The sequence below is a fragment of the Elephas maximus genome, chromosome 16, assembly GCF_024166365.1.
Source record: "Elephas maximus indicus isolate mEleMax1 chromosome 16, mEleMax1 primary haplotype, whole genome shotgun sequence".
NCBI lineage: Eukaryota > Metazoa > Chordata > Mammalia > Proboscidea > Elephantidae > Elephas > Elephas maximus.
This window is the reverse complement of record NC_064834.1, coordinates 43,422,186-43,446,221: the sequence shown is the minus strand read 5'-3', so window position 1 is coordinate 43,446,221 and position 24,036 is coordinate 43,422,186. Positions and strand designations below refer to the sequence as shown.

Sequence of the window (24,036 nt, the reverse complement as noted above, 5' to 3'; positions counted from 1 at the left end):
GCCTCTAGCCTAGCGGTGGCTTAGCCATGGGATTCTGCCTTTGGAGTGATGCCATACTATTTCGGGATGTGGGTGCACTGTTTTTTAGTTGAGTTATTTTACTGCAAGAATCAGAGGTTGTTTTGTGCAAGCTCAAATCTGGGGTGTAGTTATGAATGACAAATCTGGGGTGTAGTTTTGAATGACAGGGGAAGCCCAAGTACTGGAGCTGTGTTATAGCTAGGTGTCATAAGGCTGTACTAGCTGCAGGAACTTGAACAGTGTGGTCTAGTGAATCTCACTATAATATTCCACCATTATCATGACTCACCACTTCTTTGCATGTTTGTCCCTCTCTATTTGTGCTTCATATTTATTTTCATATTTCTAGTTGAATTCCAGAAAGAGGGAATCAGATTGGGGCAGTTCATCTTTTAACACTTACCTGTGATATAAAAAAAAATAGGTCAGTCTAATGATTAAGAAAAACAAACCCATTGCCATCAAGTTGATTGCGACTCATAGCAACCCTGTAGGACAGAGTGAAACTGCCCCATAGGGTTTCCAAGGAGCAGCTGGTGCGTTCAAACTGCTAACCTTTTGGTTAGGAGCCAGACTCTTAACCACTGTGCCACCAAGGCTCCATTCTAATGATAGTGGCCTTAGAATCCTCGACTCCTTTCCTTGAGCGTGTTGTTGTTGTTAGGTGCCATCGAGTTGATTCCAACTCATAGTGACTGTCCTACTTACCCAAATACCACAAGTGGGTGGTTTTAACAGAAATTAATTTTCTCACGGTTTAGGAGGCTGGAAGTCCGAATTTAGGGTGTTGGTTCTAGGGGAAGGCATTCTTTTTCTGTTGGCTCTGGAGGAAGGTCCTTGTCTCTTTGAGTTTCTGCTCCTGGGTGATCTTCATGTGGTTTAGCATCTCTCTTCTACCATCTCTGCTTCTCTCCCTTGCTCATTTAATCTCTTTTATACCTCAAAAGGGATTGACTCAGGACACACCCTACACTAATTCTGTCTCACTAACATAACAAAGACAACTCATTCCCAAACAGGATTATAACCACAGACACAGAGGTTAGGATTTATAACACATATTTTGGGGGACACAATTTAATCCATAACAGTGACCCTGTGTACAACAGGAGACACTGCCCAATCCTGCACCATCCTTAAAATTGTTGCTATGTTTGAGCCCATTGCTGCACTAACTAGTTGAGGGTCTTCCTCTTTTTCGCTGACCCGCTACTTTACCATGTATGATGTCCTCCTCCAGGGAATGGTCCCTGCTGTGAATATAGCAGCTAAGAAGATAAGTTGGGCATGATGAACTTTTATGTTGATGTGTATGTTTAGCATGACCCCCCTTACTGCCTCCCAGGAGAATAGCCCATATCCAAACTTGCCCGTTACTGAAACTACCAAAAAAAAATGTATACGCATCGTGAGTCTTCTACTCCTGGCTCTGCACTAAGCAGCTGCCCCCCAATACTGCCAATAGTCTTACCTCTCCTGGTAAAGTAGAGGATGTGGGACTGGAGCCAGGGAGAGGAGCTGGCATCTCTTGAGCAATGAGCATGGCAGCACTGCCACTGTTGGCAGAGATTTCTGGGGCAAAGGCAGGGACAGCAGCCAGCTGCAGATGTTGGACAGGAGATGGGCCACGTGGCTCTAAAACCATGTTCACAAATCTGGAGTATTGGCAGTGGTATGGAGGAGGCTGTCATCCTCAGCCCACTGGGGCGGCCAACATCACCTCCAGCCATGCAGGAGCACAAGGTCCACATGCACAGCCAGGTGAACAGGAACAATAAGAGGCATGCGGCTTTATGCAAGAATAACTAGGTCTTTCGCTCTGATGATTCCCACCCACTTTGAGTAAAGTATGTACCTTTGAGTGGTTGTTCTGCTGGTGATCATGTATTTCTCTGTACTGGCTTGACTTTCAGTCCTTGTGGGAGTTTGTACAATACCAGCATGGTTTGTGAATTTGACACAAGCCCAACTTCACGGAATTCAGATTGACTTTGAGCCAACCCGCCAAGGAGATAGTGTTTGAGGGATGGGAAAGAGGGCTGCTTTAAATGGGCAAAAACAGGTCATCGGGAAACTATAGTGGGCTATAGTATAACATCCATTTCTTTGTCCTTAACTTGACTAAATCTGGCTTTGGAAAGGAAAGTTTTCGAACTTTTCTTTTTCCCTGTAGCTTAACTTGAATGGAAATAAGTCAGTGTTGTTTTAAGCCAGATTCCAGGTTTTTCCACCTTCTGAGTTATGTAAACTGATCAAGTTGGGAAGCCAAGGATTTTAACCTGTACTTAACCTTTTGCAGTTTATAAGCTTTTGAGTAATATTTTGCCTCTTTTTTTTAAATTCAAGTCCTGGCTTATAGTACTCACACTCTTTAAATTATGAATCCTATATTTTAACATTTCACTTGATTGCAGTTTTCATTCCAGGAGGGATTTACTTGTAAAAACATGGACAATGCGCTGCAGAACAGTGAGGGTGGGTTTTTGCTTTGTTTTGTTTTATTTTGTTCTGTTTTCACAGATGGAGCAGCATTCTGTTGTTGTTTTTCAAAGCTTAGCATATCTTCAGTTTAAACCATTCTATTAAATACGTCGCCAGCATTGTATTGAAGATGACCAGTAAGAGTTGCTCTTTACTTTCAAAGCATTTGTAGTTGAAGGGCTGTACAGAAAGGAGTGGACATTAGGAATGTACAGATCACAGGACAAAGCCTGAGCAGTTACATAAAAAACAAACATTTTGTACGAGTTCACACTAGTACGTGTTATCCTGTGCCCAGGCAGAGGCACTGGGATGAGGAAGAGATGCGTGTTTAGTTCAGAGAACCCTTAGCCACCACTGGGGCAGCCAATGATCAGAACTTTCTTTGGAAAAGAATAGATTTCAGAAACTAAAATGGAAGGCATGAATTTGGTAGGCTGAGGCAGAGAGAATGTTTGCAAAGAGGGTATAGTTTTGGACCGGACTTGGTAACAGGAATTGGATAGCGCTATGAGAGAACACCTTGGTGGCACAATGGTGAAGAATTATGTCTGTAACCAAAAGGTTGGCAGTTTGAGTCTACCAGGCACTCCTTGGAAACTCTATGGGGCAGTTCCACTCTGTCCTACAGGGTCGCTATGAGTCAGAATTGACTCAACGGCAACAGGATGATGATGATGATGATGATGATGAAGGCTATGAGCAGGTAAGACCAAGAGAGAATATGTCAATTGAAAGAAGTAGGAATGGGAAACCAGCTGAGGGGGACTGGTAAATTTTTAAAAGCTGAGAGCAAAGACCTGGGTTATCCTTTCAAAATAAAATGCATCCTCTTAGTCTTGGAGCCCTGGTGGCACCAGTGGTTAAGAGCTATGGCGAGCTACCGCTGCTAGCCAAAATATCAGCCATTCGAATCCACCAGTCGCTCCTTGGAAACTCTGTGAGACAGTTCTGCTGTGTCCTGTAGGGTCCGCCATGAGTCGGAATCGACTCAACGGCAATGGGTGTTTTTTTTTTTTAGTCTTGAGAAGTGGAAATGCTGGCACAGAGAAAACCCATTGGCAGCAGCAGTAAGAATGATCAGAGGAGTGTTAAAGTCCAGGAAGGAGAGAAATTCAACTGCCAAAGCTGAGGCAATATATGAGCTGGGCTGGACTAAAGCCTCATCAGTAGGGAAGCATGTATTGGATTAAGAAGCAGAATTTGCCAGCTGTTTAATGCTAAATGAGGGGGAGCAACAAGCAGTGGGTCAAGAGTTAGGTATTTTGTGCACTGGCAGTTACTAGCTATATGACATAGAGCAAGTGGTTTAATCTCTGAGCCTCAGTTTATTCATCTGAGTGGATACTACTCATTGGGTTGTAAGAGAATACATGAGACAGTGCATGTAAGCACCGACACAGTACTTAGGCTTATTAGGTGTTAAATAACATTAGCATGCTTGGAAATGTAATGTTCGGTAATAATAAAACTGCCTGACTAGTTTGACCAGTTCCCTCCCACCCCTGCCCTCACCTGGTCTTAGCTTCCTTGGTCAAGCACTTGTTAGAACTGACTCTGACTAGAACTGGCAGATTGGCAGTCTTCACAAGGACCTCTTTATATAGGGACTGTGTGATTACATAAACAGAGCAGACTTTAAGCCCAAATGCCCCAGATCACAGCCCTGGACTGCAGGACATTATTTAGAACACATAAAGTAGATTGCCAGTTTTCAACTAGGAGGTGGTTCTACCCAGCCAACTTGTTTTCTTGTCCATTTCTACTTCCCTTCACCGCTGCCCACCAAGCATCAGGTCCACACAGAAAAAGTTACTAGTATAATAGAAAACACAAAGCAGGCTAGAACCAAGATGTTTGAGCCTCAGCCCTATGTAGTGAATACAGTCAAAGAAGTATGTTTGGTTCTGAAGCCAAGGAAAATGTTTAGGAAACCATGCACTTGGGCAGTATCTGCAAAGCCATCTCTATATCTCGATTTAGGCCAGTTCCTTTCCAAGAAATGTCCTCTTCCATGTTTTCATCTATAACATACCATTAAGGTCTGGCTTCTCGACAGCAGTGGGCAGTGGGTTCTGTGCCATCACGTATAGGAAGTCTCCCCCAATTTCCTTTCTCTGTGCCTTCCTCACTAATGGTGACCTTTCTTCTTTCTCTGAACTCCCACTTTTAAAAACACATTCTAAACAATACTTCTTAGAATTCTAATGTATTGTTCCTAGGTTAGAATTCTCTATGCTCTTATTCCTCATCACCTTCTTATATTAGTTTATAAATTTCTTGAGAACAAGGATTTTCTTATGTCATTATTCCCCTGCAGTGCCAAAGGCATATAGTAAGTATTCAATAAATCTTGAAGATTAGATGTTCTTATCCAAGAAGAAAATAAGAGATCCATTTCAGGGATCAGTGCTCCCTAGGCAGCAGGCAGGGGATTGATGAGTTGCTTCATCTCTTCCCACCTACCGCCGCCAATCCTATACTCGAATCAGTGAACTCTGCTCACTGTTCTCCAAATGAGCTGACCCTTTGACACTCATGCCTTGGCTTGTGTTCTTTCCTGAACTCGGAATGCCCTTACTTCCCAGAAAAGTAATCGTCCTCCAGGTCAGATATGGCCTTTGCTCTCTCTGGCTTTCCCTGATGTTTGGATACGTCTGCTCACATTTGTTTCTTACCAATGTTTTGTAGGACTTGGTGTCTATATACCGCTAACATAGCATTTTTCATGTTATTAGTCATTTATTTACAGGCTAAGTTTTTCCAGGTCTGGGCTCTTCCTTGGCTTATTTATCTTCGCAGCTTCAGTGCCTAGTACCATGCCTTGCACCTCCTTAGTATTTTTGGTTCTTTTGAATTAAATTCAAAGGCGTGTCTCCTGAGGCAAACCAGGTAGGTCCTCTGACCTGAAAGCCAAGGTCAGAGAGAATGTTTGGAACAGACTACCTGTGCCAAAAAAAGTCTGAACTCAGACAGCTCTGGCTGCAGAAGTGCCCTTCAAGTCTGTCTAGGAAGGTCACCAGTGATCAGGGAGCATGGATTGTGTGTGAGGAGAGAGGTGTCTGTCTGACTGGACCACAGACCCTTCACTCTAGGGCCGATCTCACTTAATCAGAACCAGTCATCCCTTGGTTGGCCACCATTTTATGAATGAGGCAGTGGCTCAGAACACAGCTGCACAAGCTGGAATTGTTTCTCCCATTTGTAGTTGTTACTTGAGACGTGTAAGTTGCTAATAGCATTCACTAATTGTAAAAGCTGTTGGATCTTTTGAAAACCCACACACCTATTTGGAGAATGTGAACGTACAGTTCCCTCTTCTCCAGAAAGACCATGTGGTATTTTTTTTTTTCTTTACAAGTTTTTATTTTGGAAAAATTTCAACCCTACAAGAAAGTTGTAAGGACAGTGCAATGAATGGCTGTATATCCTTCCCTAGCTTCACCAGTTGTGAGCATTTTTGCCACATTTGCTTTCTCTATATATGTATTTGTATTTATATTTTTACAGAGCCACTTGAGAGTAAGTTGTAGACATTGAGGCCCTTTACTCCTAAATGCTTCAGCATGTATCTCCTGAGAACAAGGAATATTCAGATTATTCCAGTAACGTCCTTTTTTTTTTTTTTTTTTTAATCCAAGACCTAATCAAAGTCTAGCCTTGGATTTAGTTGTCAATCTCTTTAATCTCCTTCAATTTGGACAGTTCCCCAGGCTTTTTGTCTTTTGTATCATTTGAAGAATCCTTGCCAGTTGTTTTATAGAATATCCCTTAATTTGAAATTATTTAGTTATGTTCTCATGATGAGACTCAGGTTAAACCTTGTTAGCAGGAATACTACATGTATGCTACATTGAGAAGGACGCAATACAGGAGACATACGATGTGAGTTTGTCCTGTCATTGGTGATGTTAAATTTGGTCATTTGGTTGAGGTGGTATCTGCCACATTGTCCATTGTAAAAGTACCTTTCTTTCCCTTTGGAGACCTGGTGGCACAGTGATTAAGCGATTGACTGCTTACCAAAAAATCAGCAGTTCGAATCCACCAGCTGCTCCTCGGAAACCCTATGGGGCAGTTCTCCTCTGTCCTATAGGGTCACTAGGAGTTGGATCAACTCAAGGAAACAGGTTTCTCTCCCTTTGCAATACCGATTAACCATAAAATGATACTTTAAGGTTGTATGAATATTCTGTTCTCTCCAAAATTTACTTGGTTGTTTTAGAATCCACTGAAGAGTCTTGCCAAAGACAATTATCCCTGTGGTGATGATGATATTCATTTTATTAAAGTCTCATTTAATTTAGCAAAATCTGTACTTTAACACCCTTAAGAGCCTTCATTTTAAATATACAAGTTAAAAATACATTGAAAACCAACAGGCATTTTTGCTAAATATGAAAAATTTGATTGACCTAAATAAAACTAAATCTAAGCTTCCCCAGGTTATTTTGAAATTCATCATTTCAACTCTTGTAAACATAGTTTTTGGGGCCTTTGTAGCAAATATAACTACCAAAACCAAAACCAAACCCACTGCATCAAGTCGATTCCGACTCATAGCGACCCTATAGGACAGAGTAGAACTGCCCCATAGGGTTTCCAAGGAGCGCCTGGTGGATTCCAACTGCAGACCTTTTTGTTAGCAAAAGCGCTTAACCACTATGCCAAATATAATTACATAGGTTTTAAATTTTAGGACTAAAGTACAGGCAATTACTTCCTGCTACTAGAGCACTGTCAAATGATCACTGTCACAAGGACATTTTAAAGGCAAGTTCTTATTTATTAGAGATGCTGAATTTCAATCTTGCCATTTTTAGGTGAGGCTGTATAAGTTAATGGATAAAAGTGAGGGCTCTGGAAACTGACCTAGGCTTTAATCCCAAATTTAATCCCCAGGTTTTAATCTGAGGGGATGCTTAACCTCTCAGAGCTTCAATTTCTTATCTGTAAAATAGTAATAATAACAACAATTATATTTACTTCATAGATTTACTGAGAGGATGAAATGAGCTAACAGATGTAAAGTGTTTATTAGCAAGGTACCTGGTAATTGTAGTGGTAGAGTTGACGGTGATTATCTGTAGTAGGGATCAAGTATAGGAAATTATAAAGTGAAAAATTATATATTTAACAGCTCAGGAAACTATGTTTTTGAAAGGTAGCCAAGAATATTTTAGAAGTTATTTAATGTGTTCTCAGATATTAAAAGAAAATTCTTTAAATTAAAAAATTTGGCAGAATAAAATGAAATTATCCTAGTTAAGTCCCTATGCCCCCCCTCCCCCTTCATATTTCTCTTTTCCCCAGAGAATTGCATTGGTCAATCCAGGCTTTTCCAAAAATCCCTCACTGGTCTACCCTTCCTTCCCCTAACTTATAGGGCACCAGTGCAAAAGTAGGCAGTTTCTTGCCAGCCGTTCTACCTGTAATCCAGGAGTCGTGGTGACAGTAGCCAAGAGTTCCTCCTGTTTCCTGAGAGCCCACATCTCTTGCTGCAGACTCTGGTTCTGAGCTGAGGGCCTCCCATAGCTCACCATATCTGTGAAGCCCCCACATACTCCTCAGCTATTTGGGGAACAGGATCACCTTTCCAAAATTTGAGGAGTTTTATAATCCTGTTATCTGTTACTGGCTCACAGGACAAAGAAGAGCAGAGGGAGTTTTTTTTTTTTTTAATTATACTTTAAGTAAAAGTTTACAATTCAGGTCAGTTTCTCATACAAAAGCTTATACACACATTGGTATGTGACCCTAGCTACTCTCCCTATAATGTGACAGCATACTCCTCCCCTCCACCCTGTATTTCCCGTGTCCATTTTTGACCAGCTTCTGTCCCCCTCTGTCTTCTTATCTCGCCTCCAGACAGGGGCCGCCCAAATAGTCTCATGTGTCTACTTGAGTTAAGAAGCTCACTCCTCACCAGTATCATCTTCTGTCTTATAGTCCCGTCTAATTTTTGTCTGAAGAGTTGGCTTTGGGAGCGGTTTTAATTTTGGACTAACAGAGAGTCCAGGGTTCATGTACTCCGGGATCCCTCCAGTCTCAATCAGACCATTAAGTCTGGTCTTTTTACTAGAATTTTAGGTCTGCATCCCACTTTTCTCGTGCTCCATCAGGGATTCTCAAACAGAGGGAATTTTATAATTTTTTAGCCAATTTAAAAATATATATATATGCTTATCAAACTAATGGATTGACAACAATGGGCTCAAACATAGAATGGTCGTCAGGATGGCACAGGACTGGGCAGGGTTTCATTCGGTTGTACATAGGGTCGCTATGAGTCGAAACTGACATGAGGGCACCTAACAACAACAACATCAAACTAATAGAAGAACCTGCCTTCATAATGATAACTGGAGAAGCTCTACGTGCAGGCATGTTTTTATTTAAAGAATGTATTAAAATCAGCAAATAATCCCATATCTGAGGATTCTCTGTCTTGGTCAGAATGGCTAATGATATGTGAAAACAAATATTCAGTCCCTTTATTGTTTGTTCGCAGGAATATTCAGCCTGTCATTCCAATGACTGTAATCAGGGCTGTTCTTCAGGACATAGGTTACTTCCCTTTATTCACCAAATGCTGGTAAATGCAAAGTAGAAAATACATACCATTAATTTGAATTCTTATTTTTATGATAAGGCCGTATACAACAACTCAGTTTTAATTTTACATATTACATTTAAAAAAAAAACCAAACCCATTGCTGTCAAGTTGGTTCCAACTCATAGCAACCCTATAGGACAGAGTAGAACTGCCCCACACAGTTTCCAAGGAGCACCTGGTGGATTTGAACTGCCGACCTTTTGGTTAGCAGCCGTAGCACTTAACCACTACGCCACCAGGGTTTCCGCATATTACATTAGTGAATTTAAAGTGCAGTAAGGCAAAACTGACACTTGCACAACACCGTAGTTTACAAAGCAGCTTTACATATATTATCTCACAGTCTACGTCTCTGTAAGATAATCAGGACAAATACTTAATTTCTTCATTTTATGAAGAAAAAAGCCGAGATTCAGAAATGTTATGTTAAAATTCAAGTTCGTGGTCCACCACTTACTGGGTGACCTCGAAGACATTACTGAATCACTCTGTGCAGTCTACTGTAAAACAAAATTTAATAGTGCCTACCTCACAGGGTACATGTGAAGATGAAATGAGTTAATATACATAAGGTACTTGGAAAGTGGTGCATAGTAAGTGCTCAGTAAATGTTAACTATTAGTTTTTATCACACAGCTAGTAAATGTTGGGACTTGGACCAAATTCCAGACCTTCTGACTCCTAGTCCAGAACTCTTTCCCAGTGTCATGTGGAATTTGCCTTTTAGTAAATCATTGATATAGTTTCCACCTTACACTGACCTTTTTATTCTTGAAGGGATCATTTTCTACTTAGTTTGCTTTGACCTTAAATTTCCCCAGATCAAAATACAAATGTATTTGAAGAACTCTTCCTTCCTAATTTTTTTTTTTTTAATCCTCTGATTTCTGTTATCGTCTGGCTTTGCTTAACATTGAGGTATCAGAAGATGTTTTAATAAGTGAAGGTATCATAAAGTTGTTTTAATGGGTGATTTGGGTGTTTGTGGTGAATTTTGTTTTGGTTGGAAGGCCTGAAGTGGGAAGTAGAGTTGAAAAAATTGTTAGATTACAGCCCAGAGGAGAGTTCAGCCACACCCTTTATCTGTAGTGCTAAGAGAATATTGTCTCTACAGAGAGTGGCAGCTTGCTGATCAGGGAGTAGAAATGATTGTTTGGACACAGGATTATTTGTGGTAAAGGAGCCGTCCTGAAGAAATTGGTAAAGCATTATGGGCTGTTCCCTGGGAAAGGAAAAGAAGTTGTTTGTAGAGATTTCTCTTGGTAATAATATTTGTAGTAGGCTCTTCCTTGTTACTCCCAGTTGACATCATGGATATATTTTGAGATCAGCCTAAGTAAAAACATGCAAACTTTTGTGGCAGCTACTAGGCTCCTGTAGGGAGACATACCTCCTCCCCCACACCCAAGGTCAACTCAGATGTGAATTTGATGGGGAAGATTGCAGATGGCGGGCAGTGATGTGGAGAAAAGGTGTAATCATCCTGGTGGCCTTCCACAGGTAAGGAGGTGTAGAAGCCCTGCTCACCCAGCATGCCCTGTCCCCACGCCTTTTTGATGTGCCTGTGTAGGGTAACACAGACAGGTCCTCTCCAAGAGCAAGATACCCAGTATGCTTCTTGTGACCTTTGTGGAATATCTGTACCAGTATTTAACCTGGTAAGGCAGGAAGTTTGACAGAACCCTTTTGAGACCTCCTCTTTGTAGGAGGTCTATTTTTCAGCCAACTCATCTCTAATCTTTTCTTTGGCAAATGGAATTAATATTCTCACATTAAATGGAAACACTGAATTTTTTTTTTAATTATACCAATTTTTTTTTAATTGTACTTTAGTTGAAAGTTTACAGAAGAAAACTAGCTTCTCATTAAACAGTACACATATTGTTTTATGACATTGGTTAACAACCCCATGGCATGCCAACACTCTCCCTTCTTGACCTTGGGTTCCCTATTACGAGCTTTCCTGTTCCCTCTTGCCTTCTAGCCCTTGCCCCTGGGCTGGTATGCCCCTTTAGCCTCTTCTTGTTTTATGGGCCTGTCTAATCTTGGCTGAAGGGTGAACCTCAAGGGTGACTTCATTACTGAGCTAAAAGGGAGTCTGAGGGCCATACTCTGAGGGTTTCTTCAGTCTCTGTCAGGCCAGTATGTCTAGTATTTTTTTGTGAATTGAAATTTTGTTCAACATTTTTCTCCAGCTCTGTCTGAGACCCTCTATTTTGATCTCTGTCAGAGTACTTCATGGTAGCCGGGCACCAGCTAGTTGTACTGGACTGTCTGGTGGAGGCCGTGGTAGTTGTGGTCCTTTAGTCCTTTGGACTAATCTTTCCCTTGTGTCTTTAGTTTTCTTCATTCTCCTTTGCTCCCGAAGGGGTGAGACCAGTGGAGTGTCCTAGATGGCCACTCACAAGCGTTTAAGACCCCAGACGCTACTTACCAAAGTAGAATGTAGAACATTTTCTTTATAAACTATGTTATGCCAGTTGAGCTGGATGTTCCCCAAGACTGTGGTCCCCACAGCCCTCAGTCTAGCAATATTGCCCCTCAGGGAGTTTGGATGTGTCTATGGAGCTTTCATAACTTTGCCTTGTACAAGTTGTAGTAGCTTTCCCAGTATTGTGTACTGTCTTAGTCTTGACCAGAGTTACCACTTATCTATTGTCTTTTTAGTGTTTTTCCATCCCCACCCCTCCCCTCCCCTGTAACCATCAAAGATTGTTTCTTTTTGTATATGTAAATCTTTTCATGAGTTTTTATATTAGTAGTCTCATACAGTATTTGTCCTTTTATGATTGACTTATTTCTCTTAGCAGAATGCCCTCCAGATTCATCCATGTTGTGGGATGCTTCGCAGATTCATCATTGTTCTTTATCCTAGTTAGTACTCCATTGTGTGTATGTACATAATTTGTTTATCCATTCATGTGTTGATGGGCATCTAGGTTGTTTCCATCTTTTTGCTGTTGTGAACAATGCTGCAGTGAACATGGGTGTGTGTATGTCTATTTGTGTCATAGCTGCTATTTCTTAAGGATATATTCCTAGGAGTGGGGAAAATGCTGAATTTTTAATAGCTTCTCTGGGGCTTGATGATAGTTTGATACTGTTTGCAAAAGAGGATATGAAGAAATGATGTATTATACTTTCTGGTTTTGCAATTAGATTTTTTCTTTCCTGCCTAGCCAATCCCCTGACCCATTTAGCTTAGGAGCAAAGCCCAGGAAACAGCCCTTGGTCCTAACACTTAGGCAGCCTTCCTCCTACAGCTACATGCCCACCCATTCGGTTTGGTGCTTTCTCCTGTGTGTTGGCTTTCGCCTGTTGCATTGGCCACTCTCTGGTGTGTCTGGGAAGTGGCTGATATTTTTCCTGCTGCCTTTTCTTGGATGCTCTGTGTAGTGGGTGAAGAACTGGGGACAAAGCTAAAAAAAAAAAGTAGCCATTATTCATTAACCACTGCTGCTGTCATTATTCACTGCCCAGGACTCCAGAGAACTTTGCTTCTTGGCCAGTTGATTATGAATTAAACACCTTTGTTTGATTTTGAGAGTCTTCTGTGTATTGGAGTTCATATCCTTCCCTATCATTTACCTGTTTCTGGCGTGCAGTGTGCCAGAGGTGAACCATATTAGTGATGGTTTCCTTCGAGGTCAGTAGCAGGACAGGGAGTAAAGGTGACAGCTGAGAGATTTAGCAAAGCCAGTGGGATTATAGAGAGATTGAGTAGTTGAGTGCTCAGTTTTAGGGTGGCTCACGATGGGCCTTTGCTCACCTGCCAATCATGAATGTCAGTATGGCAGCAAGTGCTGTTAGAGTTGGTTTGTTGAACATCTGTTGTCCTCTTTGAAGTCTTTCCTCATTCTCCTAAGTCAGAGTCCTCGCTCCTCTGGGCTCCTATGGTACTGTTTGTCCCCACTTATCTCCCTCAACTTTGTAGTGAGAAAATATCTTAAATGACTGTTTGTTCTACTACATAAGTCTCTTGACAGCATTACCTGGTCTCGCTCATCTCAGTTTCTTATATGCATAGATTGTAACAGTTGCTTAATAAATCTTACTGAATCGAACTGAACAAAGCTGGCTGCACCCGTGCTAGCCACATTTATAGATTGTGCACTCTGCCATGAGACAGGAGAGCATCCTTGGAGAAACAGATCATCATCATCAAAAGTAATATGTAAAAACACACCAACCTGTGTTGATTTTTTTTTTAAACAGTTTTGTTGAAATATAGTTCACATACCGTACGGTTCATCAATTTAAAGTGTATAATTCAGTGGTTCAAAATATAGTCACAGAATTGTGCAGCCATAACCAGTCAATTTTTGAACATTTTTGTCACGTCAAAAAGAAACCCCATATCGATTTTCCCCAAATACCCCAGTCCTCAGCCACCTCTAACCTACTTTTTGTCTCTATGGACTTGCCTATTCTGGACATTCCATATAAATGGAATCATATAATATGTGATATTTTGTGACTGTCTTCTGTTATTTAGCATAATGTTTTCAGGGTTCTTCCATGTTGTAGCCTGTGCCAAGCCTAGAGCTTGATGCATGTTGGAGGGGAGGTGATGCTTGTTTTGTGGCCAGTAGCATGACTCAGGCCAGTATTAAGTCAGCCTGCCCTCATTAGAAGGATGACCACATCTGTTTAGTGGAAATTCCATAGAGGTGTTCTGAACTCGCTCCCCTGAGGATTATGAGGACTAAGCAAGGTGTTATGTATTATGAAGAACTACCGCAGTATCAAAGGGAGCCCTGGTGGCACAGTGCTTAAGTGCTTGGCTGCTAATTGAAAGGCTGGTGTTCAAACCCACCAGCTCCTCCGCAGGAGAAAGATGTGGCAACCTGCTTCCGTAAGAATTACAACCTTGGAAACCCTGTGGGGTCATTCTACTCCATCATATAAGGTTGTTATGATTCAGAACTGACTTGACAAAAACGGGTACCACAGTATCTGGCACATGAGGGTCTCAGTGACTTTTACTTCTCCTTTCCTCTCCTGTGTCCCATTTGAAGTTCTTAGATTTTAGTAAGAACTTTCCAAAATGAAACAACTGATATATTTTAAATTAGTACTTTGAGTTAATTTACTGATTCCCCTCCCCTTGTTTTTTTTTTTTTTTTTCTCCCCAAGGCTATGCCTTTCTGCTGTTCCAGGAGGAGAGCTCAGTACAAGCTTTGATAGATGCCTGCCTAGAAGAGGATGGGAAACTGTACCTGTGTGTGTCCAGCCCCACCATCAAGGATAAACCAGTAAGTAATATGCAGCCAGCTGTTGCTGTTCCAGAGCACATATGCGATTGGAATAGCTGATCTCCTCCTCCTTGTAATAGGAATGCCGGTAACCTGGATCCTCTTACCCAGGGTGACCTTGATATGCAGTAGAGCTAGACTGTCATTGGTGTTGGGAAGCTAATAACAAATCATTCAGTATTTCATTTTGTACCTTTGGGACTTTATATAAACAAATATGCCTTTGTCTTTCACTTTACAGCTAATTCTTATTCAGAAACTCTGAATTGAAGTAAATAATGCTCTTAGTGGTTTTGGCAGCTGGTTTCTGTCATTATTTCAGACCAAGGGCAGGGTAATGCATTTTTAAAAAGATCATCATCATCAATGTTTGTGTGCCTTTGAATGCAAGGCATTGTGCTGGATGGTATTCACAACTAGCTAAATGGAGCCTTCTAGGCCAGGAGCTTACATTTTAAAATGAATGCTTCAACAGGGCAGGAGAGTGGAAGGGCAGAGAACATGGAGCTGAAACTGTAAATAAAAGTACAGTCATGCAGAGTTTATGGTTAGGAGTTTTGGCTTCTGAGCCAAAAAGTGTGAATGAGTGTGTCACTGGGCAAGGAAAGAAGGTTGCTTCCTTTCTTCTGGCAGAGTTAATTTACTGATTAATTGTGTCAGTGTCAGTGGAGAACGGACAAGATTGTGCGTGGAGGAGAAGAAAAGATTGGTTAATGTGGCAGAAGTAGGGAACTATGAGAAGTGGTGGGGGTGAGTTTGTGTGTCAAGGCTTGTCCAGGAGTGAAAAATAGAGTAAAAATAGTGATGTGCCGTGGGCGAGAGACCAAGGCTATATACCATGAGGCCTGCAACTGCCCCTGTAAGACTTGTGGGTAAGTCCCTGCAGGACAGAGGTCTAAGGCTTGCTTGGCAGCTAGGCTTTTTTCTCGGAAATGTGCATGGGGAGAGGGTTGGGATCTGGCATAGAAATTCTCAGTTTGAGCCTTGAACCTAGCATTTACATATCTAGTTGGCTCTGAATAAGTCACCTAATTCTTGCTGAATCTTGGTTTCCTCAGCTGTAAAACAGGAGAAATAACAGTTCCTCTCAGCTCTGCTGGGAGACTCAGATAAGGAAAAAATGAATGTGAAAGTATTTGGTAAAGGTCAGGCACTTGTGCAGATGTAACTGGCTGTTGTTATCAGCCTATATCGTGCTGTAAGAGCGGGGGAGGGGGGTAAGGTTAGAGTTCAACTATGAGATCACATCTGTTGGGAATCATGGTGACTTTAGAAGAAGGCATACAGTTGGTTACAAAAGAATGATGCCATCTGTGAAGGAGGCACTGGGGCATTTAAGGCAGTAGAAGAGTTACTAAAGAGTAACTTTAGTGACTTATAATAAGTCTTAGTGGAGTAACTAACTGAGGAAGAAAAAGAAGCAAGGATTTTAGCAAGAATGAAAGTGTCACTGTAATTTTCGAATTCTGGGGCCACTGCCAAATTTTGATAACAATAGTGATGTTGTTGGATACGGTAGCTATATTGGTGGGGAAAACAGTAGGTAAAGAGTAGGGACCCACTGTTAGCTTTAATCTTTAAACAGCGTGGGGAGGCTACAAGTGATGATGGGGACATGGGGACTGGCTAGAATGGGATTGTGACGTGTTTCATCTGCGTAAATAATTAGAAAGCCAAAATAAATCCTCCAAGGCCTACTGGAGTATTACCAGGTTAGAAAGACTCTACCTGATTTGGCAGGGTCAGATGTCTGAGAGGTAAATGGCCAATGACCTCCAGAGAGCCTCTGCTATTGGCGTTATCAATGGAAGGGGAACGGTAATGAGCTAGGAAGGGTTAAGGGGTATTGGTCAGGCACTGTAAGAAAGGATTAGAAATATGTTTTTATCAGCATAGAGGGTAAAGGTACATATTAAGAGTAGGTTAAGAAACTTGAACTGAGGGGAGGAGACTGGAGATGAGCAGATAGAGTTTGTGTACCTTGGAAGGATCATGTCACTGGCTCTCGGGGAGAAGGAAGATAATATGCTGTCTCAGGGCAAGTCCTCACCTGGACTGAACATCTCTTGAGAGGGGAGTAAGCAGTGATGGTTACAGATAGAGGTGTTGGATGTTTTTACGCTAAACAAATATATTACCCTTGGCTTGAAGGACTTTTGAAAATAATTAGTTTAATTATCTATTTTGGAAAAGTTTTTGGAGAAACTAGTTGTTGGTATTTCTGCCTTACTGCAGTTTTCATTTTCTGAGCTCAATTGAAGCAGTATTATTGGAGCTTGGTAAATTCTGAATGGTGGCTGGCCTATCACGTGTTTCTTTGACCCAGGCATACTCAGAATTTCCAGAATAAGCAGTTCGAATAAAACTTAGGATTGGAAACATAACAGTCTTCAAACACCTGTAATTCTGATGAACTGGATCTCATTTTGGGTTCTAACTCTTTTGGCTCCACTTTTGAAAACTTCTCTTTCTTTCCTTTAGCTCCACATCTAGCACCCCCAGCCTCATATGGACCCACTTCCCTACCCAGGTGTTCCACCTCATTGTGGATGCTCCCACAGAAAGTGAGAGCTGGCTTGCACTTTTAGGGGTAAATGAGGAGACCTTGGCAAATCAGCCTTTGGAGCTCATTCACCAAACTTTGTGAGCTATGGCTCTTTCTTAAACCTCCTTCTTGGCTTGGCCAGCCTTGATTCCCTACCTTTCAGGATCCCAGTGCCCTCGTTGTGTTTTTTTTTCCTCCCCTCCTCTGTCCCTCCCTGGGTTTCTCCTTGAAAGTACACTATGTTGCAAAATGACCTTGCAGATATCTACCTTATGTCCTTCTCCCTTATCCCTTTCCCCTAAATCAGACCGCCATTCCCTTTATCTGGTTTAGATTAATCAGATTGTTTTCCTAGTACAAAGACTGATAGCAAGGTCCCCTCTTACCTGTCCTTTCCAAAAGGATCATGTTTGCTTTTCAACTCAAATGAATCCCTAATTAGTATATTTCCGGTAAAATTAAGGAGATATTTTTGGTGAGGGATTACGTTTCATTAAGTCTCTCCATTCAGACTATTCTATCTATAGGTCTGATCCTGAAAGATGGGGAAAGGAACTATATTTATGACCTGACTATGTGATTTCTCAGTCCCAGAGAATGGAAAGACAAATTAGCAAGAGCAGCTGTTGCACAGCTTCCGGATCTGTGATTTTCCCCTCCTCCTGCAAGAGGAGTAATGTAGCTCAGGTATCCCAGGCACCACAGAGCAATGTAGCTCAGGTGCCCCAGGCACCACAGAGCAATGTAGCTCAGGTGCCCCAGGCACCACAGAGCAATGTAGCTCAGGTGCCCCAGGCACCACAGAGTAATGTAGCTCAGGTGTCCCAGGCACCACAGAGGACACTTGTATTCTTATCCAGGCTTCCCAGTGCAGCCAGACAGACATTGTGCACAGTGGCCACTCTCTTTAAGTTGACTCAGCCTTTTGAATATATGAATAGACTAAACTTGAAGATTCAAGACAGCAAACTGTTAGAGCGGGAAGGCTAGGTGTTTTCAGCAGAGAGAGAGGCAAAAAAAGAAAGATCTTGAGAAGGGGATGAGAAAGGAGATGTTTTTGGTTCCTAGGTTCTAGAATACTAGGTCAGAGAGGTGGGAAGAGCCTATCACTTGCTTCCCCTGGAATGTAGATAGCAAACACCTTGAAAGGAGTATCAGAAGTTTCCTACTTCTTCCTCCTTGCCATTTATAGGACAACCACAATTTCTATATATCATAAAATATGACAGAGTGATTTTGCTATGTCTTTAAAAACTATATAACCAAATGAAATTTGCTTAGATTATTGCTCAGGTAACATGGTCATCTACTTAAAACTTGAAAAACAAAAGCTATAAAGAATATTGAAAGCAAGAAAGCCAGAAATAGAGGCTGGCTTAAGTTTTTTTAAATTTCGTCCAATCTGTCTATTATTCTGGCATTTCCTGCCCGAATTTATACATTATTGAGATCTCTAGCACTTTTCATCACTCCTCTTTTCTTATAAAAACCATCTAGATCATTTTACCTAGGAATTAAGACCTCAATCTGGCTTTAAATTTTTTCAAACTTTTTCTGCTTTCCTTCTGAACCGCACATTCTAAGCAAACTGAAATATTTCTGTTCCCATCTCAATGTCTAATTCCTACCCTTATTTTAAAGCCCCACTCAGATGCCTTCTCTTCCATGAGGCCTTCCCTGATCACTGTTCTGTCTATAGTGAATCATACCTACTATTATAGGTTTTTCCAGCCCACATACAGCCGTCTTTTTAAAATGCTATTCCTTCCTTCCTTCAAGTCACAGTACTAGTTACTATGAATCAGACATAAAATCATGTGTCTAAAAAGTTAATAGTGTACTGGGTAGGTGAAACAAATATATAAATATACTATATAGCCTGGCACATAATAGGTTCTCAAATATTTGTCAAATTAAGAAAAATGACTAATACCATGAAGACAAGATAGAGATTAAGTACTCTGGGGAATTCATATATCACCAGAGCGATGAAATGTCATTTGAACTGGGTCTTAAAGGACGAGGAGAATGTGGAGACTGGCCAGGATAGGAGTGGAGACTGGAGAATAGACATTGCAGAGAGAGGAACAGCATGAGCACAGAAATGAGAAATTGTGTGGTATGAATGGAGAACATTTAGGTTGTTAGATGGAGCATAAGTGTATGAAGGGGAGTACAGAAAAGTTAAACTGGGGAAAATAGGGGCTAAGTAAGATATAGGGTATCTTGAGTGACTGCCTCAGCCTTTGAATTTGTGCTATATTTACTATTTCATTCTCCACCTACTACCTTTGAAGACAGTAACTATAATTTTATCTTGGCTCAGAGAAATCTGATTTTGTATGTCCAACTTGTAATTCACAGCTAAACCATATTATTGCCATATCCCACCTTGGAAATCTTTAGCGCTTAAGCGATTGTCTTATTTATTTGTTCCTTGACTCCTTGGTCAAAAATTCATGGCTTGGGCACCTTCTATCATAGGAATTTCTCCAAAAAAAGAAATTTCTCCTCTAAAATGAGAGAAGTACCTCATATTCACAATTTTTTCCCCCCTCTGAGTCTGAATTTGCACATGGGCCCAGAGTTTTTTAGTGCTTAAGTCTTTGGAAGCTGTCCTTCCTTTTCCATTAAGATATTGCCGTTCCACTATACTAACTGGTACCTAGTAGACTAAATAGCCAATGCAGTCTTTTAAGGGGTCATATTTAGTGTTTTCCAAAGTGTGCCCTGAAGTGTCTCATCAAACACTAGCCTCTTGAGAGGATTATCAACAAAAGGTTTGCTCATAACAATAATAGGTGTCATTTTTTGAGCATTTTACATCTGTTTTCTCCTTTAATTAAAGGTTCCGTAGCTAAAAACATTTGGAAAACATTGATATATTAAGATTCTGAGAAGTTTTACCATACAGTAAATAAATTCCTGTAGTATTGCTTAATCCAGCATTTTCCATACCTGTTTTTGGGGTAATGTTGTAGAATTAGCATTTCATGAAGCTCACTCAAAGAATAGACTTCTTCGCAGGCAAAGCTTTGGTGACCTGAACTTTTATGTGTACACTCCTCTCAAGAGTTTTGGTAATGAGCATGCTAGTAACAGCATCCTTGTCCTGGTACCACGGAGCTGAAAATACACATTTCTCTGGATATTGGACAAAATTGTCTGTGGTACAGGATTGCCTGAGGCTGTGAATCTGGAAGTTAAAATAGTTTAAATACAGTGCTAGTTTCTTGCCAAATCATTTTCTTAAGCTTTTCTAACTGCTTGTTTTGTTGGTAGGTCCAAGAGGAGTCTATGAAAATGTGCAGAATGAGTTTGGAGAGAAGAGAGTAGTTAATCATTCACTAGTAAAAATGCATTTTGACATGTCCAGGAGACTATCAGGAAGCCGTGACTGGCAGCCAGTGGCCTGCAGGTTAGGAAGCCATGCATGGTTGCAGTGGAAAGAGCATATGTAGACTTCGTGTGTGTTTGTGTGTGTGTGTGTTTCAGTTCTGAGAGAACTTCTCTAAGCCTTCATTTCCTTATCTCTAAAGTGGGGATGATTTTTACAGCGTATGGTTTTAGTGAGGTTTAAGCGCAACAGTGAGTAAAGTGCCTCCTAGCACACTGGTGCAGTGCAGGTGCTCAAGAAATGCTAGTGTCTTCTTTCTTGTAAAAGGGGATCATCTACCATGCTTACACTTTCTTAGTAACATGGAGATAGCAGCAGTGATGAGGAGCCTTGGGTAATTCCAATCACTGAGCTGGTCACCTGTTGGCATCAGAAAATGAGCTGATTAAGCCCAAGTTCTGGGGCACCTGTTGGTGACCGAACACTCTGTATTCCCATATCCCTGTAAGGTGGCTCTCAGTGGAGTGAGAGAGTGATCTGGGAGCTATAGAAGGGCAGCTGCTGGCCATCTTTTTGTAGCACCAGTGTCTGCCCCTCAGGGAAACCTCTGTTCATTCACAGAGCACTCACTAAGGCCTGGGAACTGTGCTGGGCCACTGGGACTCACAGACATATATGGTCTCACCTTTTGAGGAGCCTGGAGCCCAATGGAGAGAAATAGACATGTGAATAGTAAGTGAACTAAGGACTCACAGGTGCTATGATAGACATATTACAGGGGGTAGCTTGGGTGGGGGACTCAAAGGGCAAAATGATCAGATGTTCCTGAGGGAGTTAGAAGAGGCTTTAGTTATACGTGCAGGCATTAATCACAGCATTTAATTGGTCATGGTTTTATTAAGTCAGACATCGTGCATGAATGTTCATAGCCATTTTCCTGGCAGCTTTTTTTTTGCATACTCTGTTTCTGTACTGGATGGCCTTACAAAAGTGTATACAGGGTGGTACGTTTGAATTATTCATCAGAAACTGAAGGCCCAAAGGGGACGCTAAGCCTGTGGTTTCCTTGCATCAGGCAGGTGATGCAGCCTGGTACAGGCGGCAGGGGTTTTCTTTGTACCTAATCCGTTTCCTGAACCTGCTGGTGTACCTGGAGCATCCTTGGGAGGCTGTGAAAGAATTTCACATGGTTGTTTTTGGCTCCCCATCTAGGAAGAATCCTGGGAATTTTGACAAGACTCTCTGGGGCCTGTGATCTATCGGTATCTAAGGAATGGGAGACATAGTCTGAGTACGAGAGTTGTAGCTTTTGGCCTTGAAGGACCAGTGGAGTTCTGGCTGGAGACCTCAGAGCTGCTGAGAGTACAGAAGTCTTATCACGGCCAAAGACACTGATGGGTGATTAGGTTTCTTTCTACTTCTCCCAGAGGATGCCAGGAGGGCAGCTTCTCCTCTCCGTTGGTGAGAGCAAAAACCAAAACCAGCTGCCATTGAGTCGACTCTGACTCCTCGTTACCCCATGTGTGTCAGAGTAGAACTGTGTGCCACAGGGGTTTCAAGAGCTGGTTTTTCAGGAGTAGGTCACCAGGCCTTTCTTCAAGGTACCTCTGGTGGGACTCGAACCTCCAACCTTTTGGTTAGCAGCCAAGTGTGTTAACCGTTTGTATCCCCCAGGGAATCCCAGTGGAGAGCAGCACTTGAGAATAATAGTGTCTAGACTCCTGGAAATTGGCTGACCTGTTAATGGTGGTATGTGGTAAAAATTAGGTTGAAATGAGATACCAAATATGAGTGTACTTTGAAGAATCCAAACCACAATTATTACTGTTGTGGTTGTTTTGTTGGTTAATAATAATTCTAATAATAATAAAATCCGCTTATACCATGGAAGAGATAAAGGTGCTTCACAAACCAAAAGCTAGTATATTTCTGATACTGCTGGGGCACTCTAGTCATTCTGTGAGGTCTATGATACTTAAAATAGAATTGCTGACAGCTGGGGTGGGTCCGAGTTCATTACCACTACAACTGAGCTGTCGCAGCTGTATGTCAGCAGACTTAGGCTTAGCTGACTCATCCTGCCTGCCAGAACAGCCGCAATGCTGCTGCTTGCTGGGGAGAGCAGTCCTGATGGTTCTGCAGTATTTTTGTTCTGATCCGTGGAGACTGAAAGCAGGGGCGGATTATCCAATAGGCAAGGTAAGCACAGTGCTTACCTTGCTTACCACTCATCTGTAGTGAACAATTTCAAAGTAAATAAAGCACAAGTAAGCCCGTGATTACCTTGCTTACTGGGCCATTCGCCCCTGACAGGGATTATAAATTTGAAAAGAGGCTCTGATTCTTTAGGAAGGTGCTGTGGGATTGGGAGAGAGAGAGATGCCAGCCATTCCTAGAAGCAGAATCTTTGATGTACTGAAAAAATGTGCAGTTATTCACTACAGATGATCTGGTAAGCAAGGTAAGCATTCTGCTTACTTTGTCTATAAGATAATCTGCCCCTGACTGAAAGGATTGGAAGACTGGGGAGACAAAAATGGAGGCTTTCTCCCACGAGCTTGAATAGGAGCTTGAAGGGTATCAAAAAGAGGAAAAAGTGTGTGTGTGGGGTGGGGGGAGTTAGAGAGAAGGTGGGGACAGATGGGGCAGTTTTGCTCAAATAGTTTCCTGAGCCGGCCACCAGGTTGCACTGTTGACCCTAAACAGTTTGGTTGCCTTTTGGAGCTGCCTTGAGATGAACAGATGAAAAGGAAGGTGCTATATATAGCAGGGCATTCATGTGTTAGGTGTTTGTAACCTCAGGAGGTAACTGGAGAGGGATGAGATAATAGGATGAGAGGTTCAAAATCAGCTTAAGACAGAAATATTTATAGGTAAATGAATATCTAAACACTGAATTGTGGCCTAAACTGAGAGAATTCTAGAGCTGTAGGGAGGCTTGATCACCTTAGGAAACTTGAAACCCTGAGGTTTGTGTTAAAAACTGTGTGTCGTCTTTTATCCTGCTATTAAGTATACAACTTTAAAAAATGTATTTTGTATTTAATTTTAACTTAGTGTCTTTCAAATTCTCAGTGAAATTTTCTTTTTAGGAAATGGTATTATCTTATAGCCTTCAGCGTAATTTAGATAGATAGATAGCTGTGGTCAAGTCGACTTCAACTCATGGCAACCTCTTATGTACGATAGAAAAAAACGTTGCCCAGTCCTGTCATTCTCAAGATTGCCAGCATGTTTGAGTCCATTGTTACAGCTGTTGTGCCAATCCATCTCACCAAGGGTCTCTTTCACCATCACTGACCCTCTACTTCACCAAACATGATGTCCTCTTCCACCAATTGATCCCTCCTGATGACATGTCCAAAGCAAGTGAGTTGGACGATGTTCTGTTGTGATCCACTGAGTTTTCATTGGCTAATTTTTGGAAATAGATTGCCAGCCTTTCTTCCTACTCTGTCTTAGTCTGGAAGCTCTGCTGAAACCCGTCCACCACTGGTGACCCTGCTGGTATTTGAAATATTGGTAGCATAGCTTCCAGCATCGCAGCGACACGTAAGCCACCACGGTATGACAAACTGGGCAGTACCCCTTTTGCATTTCTTAATTTTTTTCCATTACTTGGCCTACAACAACAATTTTATATTTATTAATGACTTTTAGTTTTAACCAGGATGAAACTCAATTTTTTATATAGAACTATAGTCAGTTATTTTATTTTTTATTAATAGTGAAATAGGCTTATCAAACTGGTTTGGTAACATGTCTTTTGTAAAGGTTAGTC

At 41.5% G+C, this 24,036-nt stretch overlaps 1 protein-coding gene across 8 annotated transcripts in view; it reads left to right on the top strand.

The window, feature by feature from the left end:
* Window positions 1-24,036, top strand: part of CPEB3 (cytoplasmic polyadenylation element binding protein 3) — a 219,743-nt gene that overhangs the window by 148,585 nt on the left and 47,122 nt on the right. For all 8 annotated transcript variants that reach the window (XM_049855729.1, XM_049855728.1, XM_049855725.1 and 5 more), the window contains one exon: window positions 14,255-14,373. In XM_049855729.1, coding sequence (XP_049711686.1) covers window positions 14,255-14,373 — 119 coding nt within the window. The remainder of the gene's footprint in view (window positions 1-14,254; window positions 14,374-24,036) is intronic.